The sequence below is a fragment of the Falco cherrug genome, chromosome 4, assembly GCF_023634085.1.
Source record: "Falco cherrug isolate bFalChe1 chromosome 4, bFalChe1.pri, whole genome shotgun sequence".
NCBI classification, from domain to species: domain Eukaryota; kingdom Metazoa; phylum Chordata; class Aves; order Falconiformes; family Falconidae; genus Falco; species Falco cherrug.
The window spans coordinates 83,599,818-83,621,992 of record NC_073700.1 but is presented as its reverse complement, the minus strand read 5'-3'; the positions used below and the strand labels follow the sequence as shown (position 1 = coordinate 83,621,992).

The following is a 22,175-nucleotide window of genomic DNA, read 5'->3' as shown; positions in this document are numbered from 1 at the left end:
TACAAACTTTGGTTTAGCAAACAAATCCAAAACACCACCGCTATTCTGTGAGCAGTTGCAGCTGATACAGAATTCCTCCATTCTTAATTACCTGTCACCTCGAAGAGTCGCTTCTTGAATGAACTGATATTTCCATCTTTCCTCCTGAGTAAAGGACTGCTTCTTCTTTCGGTCACTTTTTGTTTTAACCTTGAACGTACCTTCAAATTGGGCTCTGAAGCTGGAAATGAAGAGAAGAAAATGAATTATTACAAATCAATTTACTGCTTTTTGTCAGACACCACTGATATTCCCCACAGTGCCTCATCTAATCCAAGGAGGGCCTGGGGGCAGAGGTTTTACTGCCCATCTTCATCATCCATCCTGCTGTTCCTCGTACAACTCCATTTTAGATTGGAGGCTAGGAAGGAGAGGCAAAAAGTGGAAAAGCTTTGGATCCTACTATTTTTTTCATCCCATTTTAACTCTGAATTTACCTATTAATTATTGTTAATATCACAAGTATTAATTAGAGATGAATGCAACTTTTTTCTATATAATTTTTATATCTCTTGTAGGTGAAAATTTGGATAGCAATACAGCTTGGAACTTGGAACCTTATAATTGGATTATGGTCTGATGACAGAAATAGAGAGAAGCCTCCACTGGTGCCTTTTGATTTCTCTTAGAAATGTAACTTATGACAAGCCTTGCTGGCAGAACATTTCTTGGTCAGCAATTTCAGGCCCTGAACTTCAATGTTTTCTGAGTAACACACCAAACAAGTAGATTTATGACAGTGTCCTAAGAACATTTACACAGAAAAATATATGCTCTGAAAATGGAGAAATAGGATTGATTCTGGGAAAACCTAGGATTATATTTAATGCACCTTGGGCAAGTTCCACCTTTGTTTTCCTAAATGGACACAGTCTTTTCATATGAAGGCCAGAGATGAAGCTTTGCTGTGTTTTTTATTTCTTGATATTTTTAGCATGATAAAATATTTCTTTTATCTGTTCTTCTAAGTAAACCCTCTATCAAAGAGACTGCTAAGAGCTAGTGAAAGATAATTGTGGAACAGAATTTGTTTATATTTCCCTTTCTGGAACCAAGGCTTGGCTAAGCAATATCTTAAAATAGAGAGAGCTGAAAACTGGGATCAGTTCTCTCTACTATGCACATACATAAGCCCAGCCCCAAAGAAGGAGCAAGAGTTAGTAGAAAAACAAAATAAATGAAATCTTCATGCAATTCAGCATTATACCATTTGTCACTTTGGGCCAGGAACTCAATCCTACACTTCTAATTCCAGTCCCTGCCCAGCACGTAATATCACACATCTTTTTCCTGCTGTCCCACTTGTTCTCTCAGGGATGGGGACATTAGAAATGCTTACACCAGAGCAAAGGAGCTGCATCTCTGCCAGCATGCTGCTGTAACCTCCAGTACCTGCAGTTGTGTGCCAGCCTTTGTCACATACTACATCGCTCTCAGCAAGCACTTCCTTCTGAGTAGCCTGTGCCTTGAGTACATTTCAGAGCAAGAGATACAAGCTAGCACAATACTGGAATTCTTTAACAATAAAAATATTAACAAGATTTTTTTTAAAAAATCACTTATTACTGTTAAGACCAATGATTCTAGCGATGGAGCACAGATGAGTTATTTGCTGTCTAAGGTGCCACTTGCTATGAAACTGAAAATAAAAAATATAGCCATGGGCTAAGATTACACCACACACTTTCACCACAGATCTTACTAGGTACAATGACATTTGGAAGAAAAGGTGCTCAATCTTTTTGCACTTATTTCAATTTATACTATTCTGTACTCTTAAAATTCCATACCTGTGACAGACTGCTGTGATACAAATCCTCTGCAACACTCACTGGAGAAATGTTCTACTTACATATGAATGTTTCATGCTCAGTCACAGTGATTACCTTTCTATTTTTACCACATTCCCATCATACCCTGCATTTGAATCAATCATATAAGCAAAGAAAGCAGAGTTTGATGTCAACATCTGAATTTATGAGCCATCTGAGAAGATGCATGAAAGACAATGATAATTTTAAAATGGAAATAATCAATTTTCAAATGAAAAGGCATGGAGAATTATAAAATAAACAACCCACTAAAAAGTGAAGCCAAGGTTTGAAGAGTGTTTGCTTCAATTACTAGCCTTCTTGAATGTTTCCCATGTGATACCGTGAGCTTCTAACATGGCTCCACTTAGGACTTGATGGCTGGCAACAAGAATTCAGGTTTCAGTGCACTAAATATATAAATCTAATAAATTTGAGGATGTCTGCTCCAACAGACAAAATAAAGAACCAGAAAGTGGTTTCCTGATACTCGGCTGTGGCTGAGGCACTGACTTGCTGTGTAACTGTAGAGATCACTGTACCATCCTGTCCTACCAAAGCTGAAGCAGATTTATTGTTGACTGCAACAGGTATGGATCACAAAAATAACCCTCTGTGCTTCAGTGCACTCCTACATGAAGGCAGTAATAACACAGCTATAATTGTCAGCTCTCTTCTGATAGTTAAAAAGGCAAAATTAAGTATTTTAAGCTTCAAGGACAGAGCTGTGGATTAAAATTATAAATGCATATACTTATATATACATACAGACTGCCCCAAAAGCACATACATGAGATTATTTAGAAATTAATTCTTTACACTCTGAAATGCAAACATGTGAGCAAAAATTCAAAATACATTTTTCAAACTTTTTTTAGTAAAATTGTTCCCCATTTTCAAGCACCTGGAAAGCCATAGTGGCAAATGGTAAAAAAATATTATAACTAATCTGCCTTATTTTTCAAATGAGCATTTGGTTCAATACTTCAGCTAGTGGTTCTTAGAAGTTGTCTACAGAGGGATAATGCTCAAAATAACTGTTTTGCATTAGCCACCCCTGTAAGCATTTCTGCTGCACATTATTAGCACATTTGCTCAGTTTAATTAATTCACTGTCAAGGTTGACTATGTTCATCACCCAAAGGCATTCTCTGTGTGGAAAAGAAGTGTCACATGGGGAGACAGTGCCAAATAACTTCTGAGGCTCAAGCTTTACTCAACAGCTTGGTGCAGACTAGCTTCCTCATGCAGAAACAAGCGCCTATGAATTAACCTTTTTTTGCTCCATTAATACCACAAATTCATTGAAAAGACCTTCATGTAGTCTATTACTTTCTGCAGTGATTCAACCATAAACCAAGACACTGACTCAGCAAGGTAATTAATGCATGTGGCTAACTTTCTGTACACCAGGTATCCCACTGGGGTTCAGGACTCAAAACTAGATTCATTCTATTCCACACAGGACACATCCTGCATCTCACCCTCCTGAGGAAACAGGGCCTCTCTAAAGTGCTGGAGGTGCTGGATGAGGTGGGGGTTGCTAGCTTAGATGCCTGCAATTGATAGTGGGCTGAATCATCTGACCAAGGAGCCAGAACGCCAGAGACAAGAGAAAATCAAAGGCACATGGCCAGGAATATGACAGATGAGGAAAACAGAACTGTGTGTATTCATGGCAGCAAGCTGGTAGGTTGAGTTTTTCATCCAAAATCCTGCTAAGAACAAGTATACACCTGATGTTGGTCTAACTGGTGACTGTTAGCCTAGTCTTTTTGCTCCACAAATCTTTGCACTCCTACCACATTTAGCACTTTGGAACAAATAATAATCCGTTCCCACCTGGAGAAAGGGAAAATATATTTGAGAGTGTTTTGTGGTAAAGAAACCAAAAAAGACAGAGCTATTTTCTCTGAAGGCCATCAAAGCCCATGCCATTGATCTCTACGGGAATCAGTTGATAACCGTTTGAAAGATTTCACTAGAGTGGTTTTCATGCAAGACTAGCCTGAAAATGACCTTCTTTATGTAACTGCAGCATAGTTTGGAATAATAAGATGCTGCAATAATAGATCTTTTTCAGTCTCTTTGCTATTACCTGGCACATTCTCTTTTTTGTACTGGTAATAAGGAACTGGTATTACTCTTTAAATGACTGTAAGTGGGAAACAGATATGAAAGATACAGAAAGTATTAGTTTGAACAACAACAGTAGGTATCACAGGCAACCCAAGGATTGGGTACCTAACTTCTTGGCATGACTTATAATTATCTCTATGTAAAGGAGAACTTTGGTTCAAGGTGAAGAAGAAAGACAATGCCTCAATGATTTTTCTCATCTTTTATGGTAGCTTCATATAGTAGGAAAGAAGCTAGTAACTGTACTGTTAAAAATGGAAAATACACAGGTTTCTCTATAGGTACACATTAATTTTATCACAAGAACCATCCTTGCTCAGGAAACAAAACTTCTCTCCTGTGAAACATGATCCTGAAACACAAGCATGAGAGATAGGAAAATGATTCAGTGAAGTCATTATGTCCTATACTCCACTTTGCTTAATATTAGCAATTTGCAGATACTAACTTTAAAGAATATAGCCTAGGGCCAGATTGCTCCTAAATGAGAAGACTTTTTTTTTGACAAGGCTTTGCTTCACTGTTTCTTTTTATTAAACACACAGAGATATTTAAGAAGAAGGGATAAAATCCTTTCTATGCACGGGGAGAGGACATATATATGAAGGGAATGTAAAAGATAATAATGCACTACTTTCTGATGGTTCCTGGACACAGTACTACTTTTGTATCAGAAGAGCGTGTGCCAACTTCAAATCAGTATTTAATGAACCCAGGCAGGAAATGGGGGATGGGAGAGGGTGCATAGCGAGCAGGTCCTCATCTCGAGGCTAATGCCATATATAGGAAACCTGAAGAACAGAAAGTGAGCTTTTGTCCAGACTTCGAAAGGCTCTAAAGTGAAAGCATTTCCTTTTCCTTGCTGGCAGGCTGGCTTAGAAAAGCTGTGGGGCAGTTGAGGTAAATGATGCTAAATTCAGCTACAAAGATTCCAACAACAGTACGAACAACAGCAGCAAAATTCACATCTTACTTGAGAAAGATAAATTGTTCCCTATTGCTGAGGCACCAGCTATTATCACTAAGACCATTTTGAAACAATAACTTGGACTTCTCTAATGTAATGAAGTTAACAGAAAGAATTTAGAAACAAAGAGTTCGTGATCTTAAAGTAAATCTTCTGTGGTGTTCTCTATTTAACTGTCTTTTTTTTTTTTTTTTTTTCTTTTTTTCTTTTAGCTGTGAAGGGTCAGATATTATACCAATATGAATCTATTCTATGCTGTACTCCAAGCAGGAGTTACTGTTTTTTTCCTGCCTTATATCTACCAAGTATCAATAAAGGAATACATAGTCAAGAAATCTTGCTTTTTTTTCCCACCATATAGGCTGTTATTTTTTATACTATTGTACTAGACACCCATGCACAGGTAAGCGTTATGTGCTTTACAACACACGGTCATGACAGTTCATGCCTGAGATAACTTGAAGTCTAAGTTATAGGACAAAAGGGCTATGTATGGGTGTAGACCATCAGAGGTACAAGAGAAAATGAGACGGTACTGGTTAGCATGATGGCAGTATTGCCAGCATACCAGTGGCTTATCCTTTGCCAAATTTTTTTCTAGCGCTGTGGCAATGGAGAATTTTCAAGATACTGAATGTGGCTAATGAGATAACAGAGATCTCTGTTATGATTTCACTTGAAGCAGAAGGAACAGAATAGGAGAAAACACTGTGAAGAGATCCTCATTTTGTTGGGTCTGTTGCATAGCACAACAGGTTCCTGGTCCATGCTGTGGGCTGCCAGTCACCGTGGTAATATACATAAGTAACAAAGCAGCCTGCTTGTCTATGCCATGCCAGGACCTGCAGATTAAGGGAAAAGTCAAATCCCACTTTACAACTGCACCAATGAAAGTAGACAGAAGAGGCATATCTAAGGTTCCTAAGAAGTTAGTCTGAGGGTAGTGAGCTATGGAGAAACTTCCAAGTTTCCCCCTCAATGATGCAGGCAGTATGAAAGGCACAAGATACTCCCATGGACCATCAGAAAGGATAACAGAGAAGATAATTAACTTTCTCACCAAAACTATGAATGCAACTAAAGCCAGGCAGAAAGCTAGAGAGGCAGAGACACGGGTCAGGGGTTGAAACTGCTTCCAGCTTCCTCAGCCGTTTTATGCAGAGCTGCAAATGAGTTTGTCTTTCTCAGAGACCTGACAGTCTCATGGCCTTTCCTCTGCTGCACACAGGTCTCGCAGACATGTAAATATTCTCTGCTCTGCAGAGTTTCTGACTTCTGCTCTGGCTTCCTGTAGGCAGCCACAGACTGTTTCAGCCGCCTCTACATGGCTGAATATATCAGCCATAGGCAAGATGAGCAGTGACTTTTTGTTTTCATACATGACTGACTGACAGTTGCTGTAGAAGGCCACGTCCCAGTACAAGACAATACCAGATAATGAAGATCTGGACATCCTCCCCACTGGCTGACAGACTAGGAGGTAGCAGCATGTAGTACAGTTCTGTAGATTCAATGATTTCTAAATTCTGGTGATTTAAAACTCCATTTCTGAAAGAGTTTAAGTTAGATTCATGAGACTGAAAGCTATTTACACATGCCCTCTAAAACTCTTCCAAGAACTACATGGAACTGACCGCTGGGTGGTCCCAAGGAGGCACCAGATACAGCAGTACAGGATGGAAACAGTGTTTTTCTGGCTTGTATCACCTAATGTGTTCTCAGCATATAACGAAACTGTTTCCTGTACAACCATTCACTTTAAGGGGAGTGCTTGGTCCTGTATGAAACCCTTTAGTCCCTTGCTTTATTTTACTTTTGTAAAAGGTAGAATGCTTTATTTTTTCAGACTAAGGTAAATATCCATTCTCCAAATCAAAAAAACAGGTTTAGTGAAACACATGGTAAAAGAGCTAATTAGATTAGAGGGGATCTTGCAGCCTTTCAGCTCTCTTCAGGCTAAGGAAGCCAATTTAACAAGATTAGAAAATTTTAATTGATTTCCTAAAGAAGGTTCCAAAATGAAAGATTCCCTGAAGCTGTCTTAAATATCTAACTTTTCCTTGTTATTAATTGCAGTCTGCATGAAACAAAAAATTTCTGTTTTATTTTCCATGGAAACAAGTGTCATCTTTCTAGAAATGAGTTTCTGAGCTAGGTGTAGGAATTACTTAAGTATACTGCTTGCATTTAGCCAGAATTAGAGATCTTTATATTTTTTCATGAAAAGCTGATCAGTACAATATATTTTGTGCTGGTATTTGTTCTGCATGTAACCTGTGAGGCAAAAGAGCAGGTCTTTCAATAGAATTCTTAATAATTTCTATTCTTTAGCACAGAAACAGCATCCCCTTGCATTTGCACCACTGGGCTATAAGGTGATTCCAATGAGGTCATGATTTCACTGGGCCTCTTGAGTCCTAATTAAGTCTGCTGAAACCATGGCATCTTAAGCTTTTTCCATGCAAACTAATATTATTTTCTAATAATAGACAAGGAATTAAAAAGCAAATAATAATATAATGTCTTGAAACACAACAAAAGAACAAGGATATTTTAAACTTAATTCTTATCTTCCCTGCACATCTTCGAATTATGTAATATTTTTGCAATTTTTTAGCACTTATGGGAGCCAAATTGCTTCAAAGTTCTCAGGAGGTGTCAAGGAGAAAGAAGAAGGTGATACGGGCCATTTAGTAAAGGACATTCCTAATTTGCATGGTAATAACCAAATTTAGATATGCATGACTGGCAGTCCTGGTTTGGTCTCCACTGGTTATTCTTGCCCCCACTTCATACCATTATACACCAGTTGGTTCTAGCTGGGAAGAAGTAATGGGAATATAATACCATACCTTCAGCAAACAGAGTAAATCTCACTCTTCAGCCTAAATCCTCCTCTAACACCCATTGAATCACTAATTTGCACAAGAAAATATGGTTTTTTTCAGTGAAGAAGTGCCAGAGAGAATACCCTATCCTCAAGAATCAAGGCTTTTGTGGGGTTACAATTTGATTGCTAGATACATGATTTTTTCTAGAATAATCATGTTCGTGATTATGTTATTCCCCAAGTCCCATACAAGAAGTTAATAGGATGATTAATTCCCACAGGTTTTAATCTAGGAAAATATCCAGCAGTGATAACACATTGATGGGAGGCAAAAGTATAATTTAATACTTCATCAGGCTTCAGAAATTTATTAAGAAATACCATCAGTTTAAAAACCTCCAGTTTAACAGGGCATCAGTGTTATGAGCAGATAAGAGCTGGGCAGGTCTAGATTGCTGAAGTGTACTCTTCAGAGTTGTTCAAAGGCAACACAGAGCACAGGGTGCCAAGAAAACAAAAGCAACCAAAACACGATGTATCCTTCTTTCCTAGCAGATGAGAATTATTGGCCAAATTTAGCTCAAGAGTAGCAAGGCACTTCAGCTCCACTAAAGAGAAATGAAGATAAAATTGGTTTCAAAGTTGTTTGGACTTTCAGAACATGGCTGGCTAACTTCTGCAGGCAAGGCTAACTTTCTGAAAGGATCTCTCCATGTTAAGTGAAGTGAGGAGAAAACTCCCACCTGTTTGAAGTCTTAATTAGACATTGACACTGTACCTTCACAATGAAACGGAATTAAAACAAGTTTACTTTTAGATAGGTTCTTTACGCTCTGGGATATAATTCCAGTCCCCTACAACTTAATTAGCTAAATATACAATGTAACCTTCCATCTGGTAGAGTAATTTAACAGGAATAATTGTGCACCACCATAACTCAACGAGACACTGAGGAAAACCATTGAAATGCTATTTCCTTTCTTTTGGAGGAGAATTATGTACAATTTCAGCATGCTTTGCATTTCTAACAGTTAAAGCCAACAGGGAGGTATCACTCTCATTTATATTACTTTCCCATGAGAAAATAAAAAAGGAAAGTACAAAGCTTATGCCGTTGTTCATGAATGGCTCTGTAATACTTACTTGGCTTTAGCCAGAACATGTTATTTGGCAGCTTAAACCCTTAATTAGGAGTTGTGGGTTTGAACAGATTTTTCAGTGAAACTATGTTTTGCAGGAGTTTGCAGAAGTGTAATCTTTACTAACCAACGTCTTCTATTTTGGATGATCTGATACCATGTGATTTCCACTTTTCACTTCTCTGTCTGTTTCTCTCTTTTTGTCATCTTTTAGATGTTCTTTACTTTCCTAAAGGTTTTCAACTTTCCCTACCCTAGATACAGTGGAAGAAAAATCCTAGTCCCACTGAAATCAAACAGGACAGTTTCTACTGACTTCAAAGAGTCTCAGATTTAATACACAGTATTTTTTAACTTATTTATCCAGAGGGAATAGACTTTGAAATGCCCATTAAAACCATTCCACTTCATTTTCAATGGACATTATGCTCTTAAAATGGTTTAGATTTTAGAACTGCACCCTGCTCCTTATTTAAGCTGTTTCCTTTAGGTTCAAAAGTCAAAAAGGTGTCTAGTATCTGATTACCTGCTTATCAAAAAGTTACACAAGCTACCTGTTAATGCTAATTTATGAAACAGTTCTGAAAACATATACAGTTTGTGTAAGAAAAGCTTTTATGTAACCACATGAAGCAGAACTTGTAATTCAATTTTGGCTATGCACTGGGCAGTGATAGGAGAACCAAGATGGTATTTGGACCAACGCTGGATGATTAGCCTAGCCATCAAGAAGGTTCAGTACCTAGCACAACAGATTAATTACTGCCAACACAGAAAGTGATATATATACAAGTAGTGCGATTTTTGCTAAAACAGAAACATAGTAAAAAAACTTTATACAGGTCATCCTGACATTGAACAAGAATCACCCATGCATAACAACCTTCGCTTCCTGCAACTAGTAGTAAGTGATAAATAAAACATATTAGAGGAACGATCTTGCACTGATGGGAAGACTATGATGGTCTTTACAGGGATCATCTCACTGTGATAAGCTCCAGTGATTTCCTTTGGGCACCTCACCTGATCCAAATTCATAAAGACTGTTCATTAACCCAGGAAAACAAGGACTTTGAGAGGCAGGAATGCTCAGCATCCCCGAAAAAAAAATATCAATAAAATGAGGAGAATCATACCACGTTTGCCTTGTTTCCCTGCTTCAATAAACAAAGTGCTTCTCCCATTTATTGTGCCCACTCATAAACTCAAGAGAAAAAAAATGCTTCCCTCCACTAAGCTTGACTTCTTCATTTTGGCAGACATGGTAATGGAGGGTTTGTGATCCTCTAAGCCTTTTTTTTTTTTTCTTTTTTTTTTTACCAAAGACCAAAAGAAATTCAGATTTTTGATATACTGTTACTTCATAGGAGAGTGTTTTCCTAGAAAATGCAAACAGAAATGGACTTTGGTGGCAAAAAAGGGAAAGGAAGAAAAACTTTCACACACAAAAATGTTTTTCTCCTCAGTTTCAACTGCCCCAGTAAATTACTGAGTCACTAAATGCAGAATGAATGGTAAGGAAATATTCTAATTATTATTTTTTTTTAAAAAAAATTACATCTGCTGAGTTCTTATTCAGGAATCTTTCACTCTCATTACACAGGAGCTATGCTGTTATTCTACTGCCTAATCAGGTTAACTTAATATGGTTCTTCATGACTGCATCACACTTCTTCTCTTTCATCACAATATTAAACAAACCTTCATCTCCTTTTTTTCCTGTATGAAATCATGTAATTTCTCCCCTTCAAGCAAGAACCTTGTAGTATTCATTATTTAAAACCCCCATGCTATATTTGCATTGAGCATGCTTGCAATTTTTCGAAAGCAAGCGACAAAGATCTCAAACAGTACTATTGTGAGTGATCTTCAAGATCTGTAAGCAATATGGAAGTTGTAATGTTACAACTCCATCAGCAAGGAAAGATTCAACTGGCATAAAACCAAAACAAATAGAAATACTGATTGACATTGCCATTCTGCCAAAATGTGCTAAACTCAGGAAAGAAAAAACAGTTTATACTTGACATGATGACGTCCCCAACTTTCCCCCCCATTTTTTTCCAACAAAAGCCAAAACATGAGGCAAAATGCAGAAATTCCATCTATAGAAACATTTTCAAAAAGCATCCAGCTTTGGTTAGCAAGGCTAACCTTGATTGGAATTTACTGGCATTTGCTGGTATTGGAATTTCCTGGCATTTGCTGGTTTGCATCAACACTTGCATACAGAAAATCAAATGTTACAGATTGAAGAAAATGCAAATGTTATGGCCATTTGCCAGAATTTCTGCATTTATTTCAACAAGGTAAAAAAACCCAAAACAAACAAAAAACAAAAATTCCTTTGACAATCACTTCTATCCTATCAAATCCATGCTGTTTGCTACATTTTTGTTAGTTTTACAGTAACCTTGTCAAGCAGATAATATTTTCCTGGATAGACAGACACAGAATTATAGAGATCAACAATCAAAAGTTCCCTATACTAAATGATCAGGTCTTGAAAAGTGCACAGCTCCCATCAGAGCTCTTACAACAGTCAGTATGAATTTCAAAAGTGTTCAGTAATAGGGATGAGTTTTCAAACCTCTCTGGGTAATTTAGATGCATTAGTCTCATTGAAAGTTAATGAGCCATGTGCTTCTCAGGCTTTTGGGTGCTTTGCAGAAAACATACATTACAACTGGTATCCATGGTGAAAGTTGTGGGCATTTTGAAAATTTGATCTTAGGCTGTTTAGGCTAAATTCTAGCTACAGATGTGTAGCTTCTTATGGTATATTTATCTGTCCAGTGAAGCAATAGCTCCCCTTGCTCTGCTCTTTTGAAAGCCTGTCAACACAGAGCATCTGAATGCAGCTGTGCAAAGAGCTGCATATCCTGGCCTCTAGCCCCTAGGACACTCCCAATCCTCCACACAGCTAAGCTGCATGAAGCCCACTGCTGACAAGTTCTGCTGCATCTTGTACAGAAAGGAATAATCCACATGGTTAAGAGAGTTATTGAGTAACCATAGTCACTGCACTAGAATGTTAATTCTGGTACCTAACTGTTAAAATAGAAAGAGCAAGGCTCTTAATCTTTCCCTAGTTACTTGTGCATCCCAATCATTCCAGATTCTAGAAGAGTAAAACCTGCACAGACTATCTTCCTCTTTACCATAGTCTCTCTGAATTAATTTTTAAAAGATTAATAAGGACATGCCACTTCAGGACTAATTAAGCTAAGGTTAGATTACTGAACAAGAATGTAAGCAAGCATGATTTATGATTTACAATGCCTGTGTTACACTCGGTGTTCCCTTAGCACTGAAAAACACATTAGAATGTCAGGAGAGAATCATTCAGCTTTGCTGTCCCATTAAATCTGATCTTAGAGTAACTGCTTCTATCAGAATTATCTTCCAAGAGCATTATATTACAGCTGAAGAAAAGAAAGATGATACCTCTGTATTTTATATTATGAATATGCAAAATGAAACTGAGAAGCAAAACAAAGATGTGATTAAAACCCACAACAGGTATTCCTTTCTTAAGGCTGCAAGGAATGTGAGGTCTGCTTTCGTATGAATTGCTGACATGCAGGTTCAGCACCACAGAGGGTTTACCAGGAGCCAGTGGCAATAAGTGTTCATAGCCTAAAGGAAAGGAAAAGAGGTTCACCCCTCATGGTAAAGGTCAGATTTCTGCAGGCTTATAGCCTGTCCATACACATGAGTGTTCATGGGACATCTTTGTCTAGTAAGGTCCCATGAGGATGACACAGGCTCCACAATGTCCCCTCTGCCTGGAGGATGGCCCTATAACCACCCAGATCAGTTTAGGGTCATTTGACTTTTGTTGATCTGGTTCCTGTTGCTTTTACTCTCAACCTGATTATTGCAACCTTTGTGGGGATGTTGCTGAAGGCTGGAATTAAACAGCTCTAGTGCACAGAGAGATCAGATGTGTAAACAGGATATTTAATAGTTGCTATATTCATGGGTGTGGAGAGCAATCAGATATACTCCCTTGCTAACATACAATATGCTGTACACTTCACTTATATTTGCTTATCAGAATCACTCTATAAACATCACAGAAACAGTTGTGCTAATGATTATATTAGTATTTGTCTATTTATTCTGTAGATATCTTTTGAGAGAGTCATCATGTCCTTTGTTCAGTTCTGGAACTGATGCATTGCATGCCCAAATATTTGGAATAACATATAGAAAACATCTGGATTTAATTATATTATAGTCCTCTTATGCAGACAATGGGAATTGAATTAAGGAATATTTTGAAACCCCCACAGAGATATAAAAGTATTAGCAGCTGCACGAGAACTTTACTGTTACAATGTTTGAAAATGTTTTGTTTTACAGATCAACAGTCTGACACATCATAAATATCAATCATAACATTTAAGATATATAAATATGAAAGAAAAATTGTAAGTTGTATTTTAAAAACATGTAATTAATTCATTGCATTTAGAAGATGTAGAGTGTGTCCTTTTTGTTTAAAAAATGAAAATGTATATTCTATTGGTACAGAAAATGTATCTATTGCACAGTGGTATTAAGCAAAGAACCACATAAGGGCTTATTGTGATTGAACAGCCTGAACAAGATTTTATAGAATCTTGTTATTTTGCCACCATATTATACAAAGAGTAATTCAGCTAGAATAAATTAGCACTTTGCTTTTCATGCATTCATTCCTTTGAAAATATTTGGGGATATAATATGAGCTTAGAGAGTCTGCTCCAAAGTATTAGATGCAGACTGGATTTTCATTCTGAATGTATGCTGGTTCCAAATGCCACTTCTTTTCAAGTCAGTACCAGTTTTGCAGTTAGTTTTCAATCTCCCAGTGGCTAAATCACATTCAAAGGCTGTTAGCGCAGTAGGGGGTCAGACTTTCTCTCTGAATGTAACTATATCACTCAACAGCAGACTCATGCAATAAGGGGTCTAATGTTTTCTTTCCCCCCCCCCTCCTCTTAGTGTCTCCCTGCATTCCTGGATACCAGTCAATGCACCAAGGACCTGAGGCAAAAGCCACAGGGACTCCACCACCATCCTTCTAGCTTTCTTTATGGTGTAGAAAAAGCCATGTCTACAGTTCACCTGCTGTCAAGACAAAAGGTTCAGTTGCTAAATCCTCTGAAACATTCTGAAAAGTTCAAATGAACATTTTCTTGTACAAGATTACACATTCCTATGTGTAAAAAGCATACACAAACATGTGCATGCACGTATGGATACAAATTTTCGCAGCCAATGAGACTAAGTGTATTAAGCTAATTCCTCTTCTTTTCATGAATTCCCCTCAAAATGTCCTGAAAAACATTGTCTAAAGGCAGCACGCCATCTGAAGACAGATTCTCTATATACCATGCAAAGAGAGAGCGCTATTAAACCCAAAAGTAATATTGAGACAAAGAAAATAATGCTATAAAAGATCCGTGAAATGATGGCCTGTTTAGAAATCAAATTTATCAGGACTGAAGCTTGCACTAGCTGTTAGCATTGGGAAGCACTGACTCTCGATACCATGTGGTCAGTCCAACTTCTTAAAGATGCAGTCAGGATCTTTGAACTTACCCATAGTATCGTGCTGAACAGGCTTTGTGGATTATGATATATGCCTTGTTGATGGACAGCTGGGTTAAAACAAAGGGTGGGAGAATCACTGGGTAGGGGGCTCGAATAAACTACGCTAACTCACCCGTTTTACGAAGTGGAAAATCATCCTTGGCATCCTGTGCTCCTGGTAAAGTGTATTTGTATGGTGGCGAGGCCCCACTCAGGGGTGGAGAGCTTTGATCCAGTGAGGTATGGTGGGCAGCCCTGCAGCAGACACAGAGAGGTCACAAATTAGCAGTCACTGAGGTGACCAGCAGTAACTATCTACACATGTTGTACACATGTCTCAGCTGTGTTTATGTTCTTGTTCATCTAAGTGTGCACAACCACAGGTTCATGCAACCAATTTCACTTTTACAGTAAGTTATGGAACTGTTTGGAATGGCCAAGAATGCACTTTTTGCACTCATTACAGAAGTCACATAGGATAAGAGTCATGTTGACCTACAGACAGGATCTGTCACCAGTTTGGGGAATTGACCATTTTAGATTGCTGTATTTTAATATGAACCAGCTGAGGCACAGCAAAATCCATTTAAGTCTTGTTTATCACATACAAATAGATGTACATTGATCCAGCCTCTTCTATCAAAATGTGGAGGATTTTCAGGGCAGGGGTGCTTGTATAAAACTAACTGGAAATACTGAGTTATTATTACCTGCTGGGGGGTGGGGGGCAAACTATTTAGTGGACAAAGATAAAACTGCATTTCAGTTCACTTTTTAAGTTTTGTGAGTGCACTGCTCTGCAGCACATAGCACTAACGTCAGCAGAGAAGCTCCAGGCTGAAGAGTGCTTTCTGACAACTGCTGGATGAAAGAAATAGTGTGGGCAGATCTTTCAAATCTGGAAATAGCAAATTGCAAAGAAATTGCATCATTTGGCCCAGAGACAGGTGGGGTTTGGTTGGTTGGTTGGTTGATTTTTCTATTTAAAGGTGAAGAGAGGGAAAGGAGGCAAATTTTCAAACTTTGTGTTTGTCTGAACGTTATGTTACTTGGCCTTTTATGGAGTCTCTCCCTATCTTTCCAAGGTAGTGTGGTTAATCGACAATACATCTCTATCAAAAGGGACACTACCGAGTGGAAGTACTACCTTCCCTAGTGTAGCAGAAGATATCCTCTGCAGAGCTTCTCATTCTCATTTGTCTGAAGACTCAGAACTAAGCTCAGATTATGAGTCCAGAAATCTTACCTACTCAAGAGAATTTTACAAATTATTTTGAATAAAATAAAATAAAAATTAAATTAAATTAAAATAAATTAAAATAAAATAAAATAAAATAAATATTTAAAAAAGTACTGCACCTTCACCAGAAACAACGTGACTATATATTAAATCATGTTACCACAATGCTCTGATCAGCTCAGAATGGAAACTCCAAGGGCAGGCCTTCAGGAATTCTTTTTAAAAATAAATAGTACAAGATGGAAAGCTAGTGTACCATATGCATTTCTGTTTGTCCTATTGAAGGTCAGTTTGGGCATAACATTTGAAGTCTTTCAGAAATGTAGCCAGTTCATTTTGTTGGATTGACTTATGTGTCTGTTGTAATAAGGAAGTTAAAAAGGAAATAATTACTACTTTTTTTTAAAAAAGGGGTAAAACCTGTAAAATCTGTAACTTTTACAATGTTAATAGGCTTATTACAGGACTCAACAAAATCACTTGTTTCTAAGTGGTCTAAGCAGATTCTTATCAAGGCCAAGGCATCATAAGATTATGCAGTTCTGAATACTAAAATGCATCAGAGTAAGAAAAGTTAAATGACTACTTCAAATCCTTCTTAAAATCCTTGTGAGTTACACCATTCAACTAACTTCACTGGAAAGCAGCACTTCTTCAAGAAGAAACAATTTTTGTGATTGATTAAAAATCCAAGTAAATCAAACACAAAGTTGTTCTAACTGCAAAAGCCAAAGAGACTTGGAAAAATGACAGGTCTAGTTATAAAATTTGTGATACCATCAAGAGCTGAAGCAGTCAAAATAAAAAGTTTATACACATTTCTGACAGCACCTTGTTCTGAATAGCTCTCATCACATTACTGAACACCACATACTCTTCAGTTCAACCAGAAATATTACACTTCTGGCTTTCTGCTAACTTCTTGGTTGAATTGTCTTGTTCTAGAGGCAGACTCTCAACATCCCTGCTGGAGAAGCATTCTGGCAAGTTTTAACAGATACCTCGATGAGGCAAGGAAACAGCTTAATATTGAACATACGTGTACCAGAGCTTGGGGTGACGGCTCATGGAATGATTCTTCCCATTTGCTGGAGAGTCTTTTGTTGCTGATTTACTCAACAGGAACTCTTGAAGTTTCTGCTTCACTTCTGTACTGGCCACTGCTCCTAAGACACAAAGAATTAAACATATCTTATCTTTACTTAAAATTCATTTTGAAAGGAAACAAAAACCAAAATGCAAAAAAAGAGCCTGTGTCTTGCTGCTGGAAGTTTTGTAAACTATAAAAAATACTGGTGGAAATCAGTCAAAATGAGATAACATTCAGATTAAATGTTTGTCTGTAGAAGACTGAAGTTGGCCATAACCCAGAAATCCAGTGAAGTCATACGGAATGTTTCAACAGTTGATGAGGCCATTTATCCAGGGCCAGATGTATCTAAAGAATTTAAATTATTTCCTAATAATTCCTAAATACAAAACCAAGGAAAGAACTATAAAGATAGTGACAGAAGGTCACTTTGAGTTTGCAGTAAAGAATGTTTTTTCATTTAGTAAAATAAGAGCAATAGCACAGCAAAACAGCCCTCTGAACGCTGTCTTGGTTACGAGCAGAGCGCCACAGAAAGAGCTAGCAGTAAGCCTTTTTGTTCAGCCTCTTAAGACCTTGTACCTGTGATGTCTGGAAGACAGACCACAGTCTGAAACATGAGTCTTAGTTGAGAACTCTACTCTTACGACACAAAAACAATAGAAAGACCAAAATGCCAGGAAGACACAGTGCATTTTGACCCCTCTTGGTGGCTAGCTCAATACAAGTAAGGCGTGTCAGTGTCAGGTTAAACTGCAAATTACTATTTGCAGCATGGGACATGATTCTTTACTCACAGCCATAATACTCTTAATAAAAAAAAGCATGAAAAGGAAAAACCTTCCTTCAGTTTTCAATCAACAGTGACAAAAAAAGGAAGAAAAAACATTTATTTGAAAGTAGCAGCACTAAGGCATACTGATACTCTAAGTATTTGGTTACCCAACCCTGACACAGCACAGCTAGCTGGTGAGCATGTCCCCCTGTGACCTGGTTCCCATAAAATACCTCTGCTGCCCCTCAGCTTCAGACGCTAACTCCCCTCTCTGCACCTTCCTTCCCTCCTCTACTCAATAAGTAGGTCAGCAGCAGCAAACACTGGGGCTGGGTCTGAGGGGTTAATACTGCTCCTTAGCTGGCTGCTACACACTGAACAGGCACTCAGCAAGCCAAACTGAGAAGGGAACCATAGAGTTCATATCGCTGCTTTTCCTCTGGTGCGAGTGCTAATAAAGCCCAACTGTTTATATGGAGCTGATTTTTCATATCACTTACAAGTACCTTTTGTTCCTGCAGTTTCTGCCCTCCTCCCAGTGCTAATTCAACAGGCTGGTGATGCTTTCATGGGTTCATTGTTCACCAAAATACTGGAAGCACCACGGACATGTTAATTTCTAAAGCCTACAATATGGTACATCTAGAACTGTTGAACTGATACATTTTTCTTGGGTGGAAAAATCAGGCAGGTGCATAATGTACAGCTCTTTTTGCTTCAGCCTTTGTCAGTTAGTTCTTGTGGTCATCTAGCAGGGCAAGTAACAACGTCTGCTCGTGGCAGCTTCATTTTGAATACCTTCACAATATACTTTAACCTGATTTGTAAACTAACCTCACTAAGGAGAATTATTTGTATCTGTCTCCCTCTAGTGAGCACTAAATCCCAACAGCATCCTTTGTATCTCTCATTTGCCTTAGAGCTGTATATGAGCTAGAAGTAACTCACGGTTGGGTCTCATGAAATGGCATCAAGAACGAACATGAGGCGGTTTGAAAAAGTACTAGCAAAATTAATCAGAAGTCTCAGACAAAGGTATTAAATATTTTTTTATCTTTTCAATCTTAAACAACATTGAACATAGTTGTTACGATCAGCAAGTAATTTGATTTTTTTCTTGTTTTATAGTGCTTTCTGTATTGGGAAATAAGCTCTTCAGAAAGAATTTCTCATGTGAAGCTTTAGGCTTTCGATTTCCCTCCTTTTTTATAAAAAGGTCTAGATTCTTGAGAGACGTATACACAAGTCTGTCAGAATGTGCTTTCCTACAGTCCTCCAAGTCTGCACACAAATCAGCAATACGTTTCTGTGGGTGCATCAGGTGGCCCTGCTTTTCTGCAGGCACAGCCCTGACTTCTCTAATTGAGTATTTCATACAGTAATAGGCTTGTTTCAGGTTCCTGTTCATTGTCCATTTTGGCTGCGAGAAGGCAAAGGGGAATAGATTAATTTCTTATTAGGATTCATGGTACATTGGCTCTTACTTTCTCGGCCTCTTTCTTTGCCTCGGAGGGGAGGAAGCTGCTGTTCCCTGCGATGCCTCTCCAGTTCCTGCTCTTGTCTCTGCTGCTCCAGTTTCTGCTCTTTTTCAAGGAGTTCTTGCTGTTGTTTAATGGCTAGGAGTTCCTGTTGTAACTTGCACAGAACAAAAAGACATGAGAAAGTGCAGCTTGCACAGGTCAGTCCTGGCTAAAACAACCCCCTTGAATAACTATCAGTGCTTGCTTTTGTGCATATACTTTTCATCTCTTATGCACCTCTCCCCAGCCTTTTAAGGGGGATAAGTTGTTACTGGCTGTCACTAAAATGAACTCTAATGTCAGGTAGCAGCTCGCTGCTCTGGTTTCACTTCCTTCTCTTTTGGCAAAAACGCCTGGAAATTGCACAGGGTTCTTTGCCAGCGCATCACCAACTCTGGCTACCGTGCTCCGCTGCATTTGTCAGCTCCATCAAGCGGAAGCTTAGCACAGTAGCATAATGGCAAGTAGATCAGAAGGAAAAAATGAAAAGAAAGGCAAGATCATAAATTCCCAGTCAAAATCCATTATAGCAATCCTACTGTAGTGCATGTAATCCGATAAATCATTTTATTTTTACATTAGACGAGGCAGCTTAGAGAGGAGTGAAAACACCACACTTTCAGGGCCCGCCTCCATTTTACAAATGCAAATATTATGCACTTGCCTATCAATTTGATTTGTGGGCACAAACTCAAACAGCAGCCTGAAAAAGAAGTCTTCTAATATACTCAAAACTGCACATACAGAACAGACAGCCATATTGAAGTCTGGCTGAAAATCCAGCATTTTAAAATAGGCAGTTTGATTTTCTGTGGATGTGGTGGCTTCAGCAGCTTGAGGATTCTCATAGTACTGCCTTGGTTTGCTGTGAGCAACTTGCTGGTAGGTGCTAGCAGTTTTGCTTAAAAAGGCTTGTATCACCCAGATACAAAGAAATAAGCACTCAGACACCACCTTTCAGTCACAGCAAACTGTTCAGGCACGCTCACTTTTCATGTCTAGCTAAGCACATTGAGCTTGCAGATAAAATGAGGAATAAATGAAAAATGTTGCTACCTTTATGTGTTCCTGGAGCTGGGCCTGATGCTGGCGGGTCAGGTTTTCATGCTGCTTCTGAAACTCTGCAATCAGCAGTTGTTTCTGAATTTGCTGCTGCTGCTGGATCAGAAGTAGTTCCTGCTGTAGCTGCTTTTCACGCATAATTGGGTCCACCATGGGAACCATCATCCTGAGATCAGTTCGCAAGTCTAATGGTGAGATAGGCTCTAGTCCCACGGGAACCTCTGACTTTACATCCACTGTGGGAAGAAAACAACAAAATGTATATATATAAAATATAACTGGAGAAGGAGAACAGAGACCATTTCTGCTGGGAAAAAGACCAATTTCACTCAAGGACTGCTTCAATGTGCAGACCTAACAAAATACTAATGCAGTCTATGCTGTATGCAGACTTCAGACATTCCTACTAGCAGCTGGAGATTTTACAGATTATTTTATCACTTTCTTTCCATTCTCTGCAAAAATACTCCCAGATTAACATTCTGCTAAATAGACTAACAAGCAACCCAGTTCTAAAACCATGTCACAGCCTACTGGAGCAATATTTAGAGACAATATCCTAGGCACTATTAATGCTCCACAATAAACACTCTGGGCACTTCTTCAGTGTAAGATGGACTTCCAGTTCCCACTGCACTGCAAGCGATTTTCCAAAGCTAGCGTGTAAATTTTCTGAGGATGGTGTTACACATGAACAGCTATGCAATGCTACTTAGCTACTGCATGTAAACGTACCTGGCAAACACATAGGAATAACGCATACAAAATTACAGGGAAATTATTTGACACACAAACCGAAAAGTTTTAGTACAGCTTTTCCAAAAGTGACCGCCATGCTTTAACTGGATTATACATAATACACTATATATGGCTCACAAAAAAATTAAAATCTTGATATGTTCTACTTTGTTGCAGCAATGGTTTATGTTGTTAATCCAACCTTAAAGTATTTATTGAAGAATCCTGAGGTTTTCTATCTCCTTATTTAAATTGAAAGGTCTAGAAAGAAGCAGAAGAGAGAGATTTGATGATTTTCACTACAGTACTTGTAAAGCTCAGATTTTCACATTAAGTGGAGACATAGTGTACCTTTATCTATTTCAAAAGAACAAAACCCTAGGAAGTAGCATTTCTAGAAAAGGAAAACAAACAGCAGCTGAGGGTCTCTGCTTGGGCTCAGCAGTTCTGATTCCATCCACGAGAGGACAGTGGAACACAAACACATGCACTCCTGTTCCTAGTGCTCCACTATCTTCATTGGAAAATAAGATTATTAACTGAAAACAAACATGCTGTCAGAAATTGCCAAGGAACAAGACTTTAAGCATATTTTCTCCTTTTGCTTTGCTACAGCTGTATTTGTTTTCACGGAGAAAACCAAAATGAAACAGAAATATTGTAGCAAGCAGGAACAGTAAAATTGAAGCAGCAAAAGTTGAAACTGCAGCAAATGGAGAGAACTGAATTCTAACCATAGAATCAAATCTACTAGTAATATGTTTTCTAAAATGGAGAGATGAGGCACTAAATCTATTCCACTGATCAAACTCTTTTCTTCTCAAAATTCTGGAAAAATACAATTTTCTGAGTCTTTTTTTTAAAAAAATCCTAGCAACTGTGATTGTAAACCTCAGACCATAATTTGCCTTCTTAACCTGCTATCCCAACAGAAAAACTGTGTCTAAGTGCTTATTTTTGTTCTGAGACTAATCACTAAATTATAAAAAATAACCTTCAACTTACAAAAACTACTCTTGATTATAAATAATTGCCACAGACCAAGACAAACGGACAGGCAAACCCCCAGCCTTTCATCCCATTTATTCAGCAGCAATCCACATTCCATTTGTCTAGACTAAATATAGCCACGTTTATACAAGAAATCAATAGTTCTTGCAGAGAGCAGAGCAAAGACATGAATATTTCATCAAACTCAGACAGAAATGGCAATCAGCAAACTGACAGCAAACCGTGTAGGCT

The 22,175-nt window shown here is 38.2% G+C and overlaps 1 protein-coding gene across 3 annotated transcripts in view; it reads right to left on the bottom strand.

Annotated features, from left to right (window-relative positions):
• The window catches only part of HDAC9 (histone deacetylase 9), a 485,060-nt gene that overhangs the window by 210,381 nt on the left and 252,504 nt on the right, over positions 1-22,175 (bottom strand). The window contains exons 4-8 of one of the 3 annotated variants that reach the window (XM_055706591.1): positions 20,190-20,431; positions 19,098-19,248; positions 16,788-16,914; positions 14,642-14,763; positions 92-220 (exon numbers count right to left, since the gene is read on the bottom strand). In XM_055706591.1, the coding sequence (XP_055562566.1) occupies positions 92-220; positions 14,642-14,763; positions 16,788-16,914; positions 19,098-19,248; positions 20,190-20,431 (771 nt within the window). The remainder of the gene's footprint in view (positions 1-91; positions 221-14,641; positions 14,764-16,787; positions 16,915-19,097; positions 19,249-20,189; positions 20,432-22,175) is intronic. The other 2 variants (XM_055706590.1, XM_055706589.1) reach the window with 2 other exon arrangements.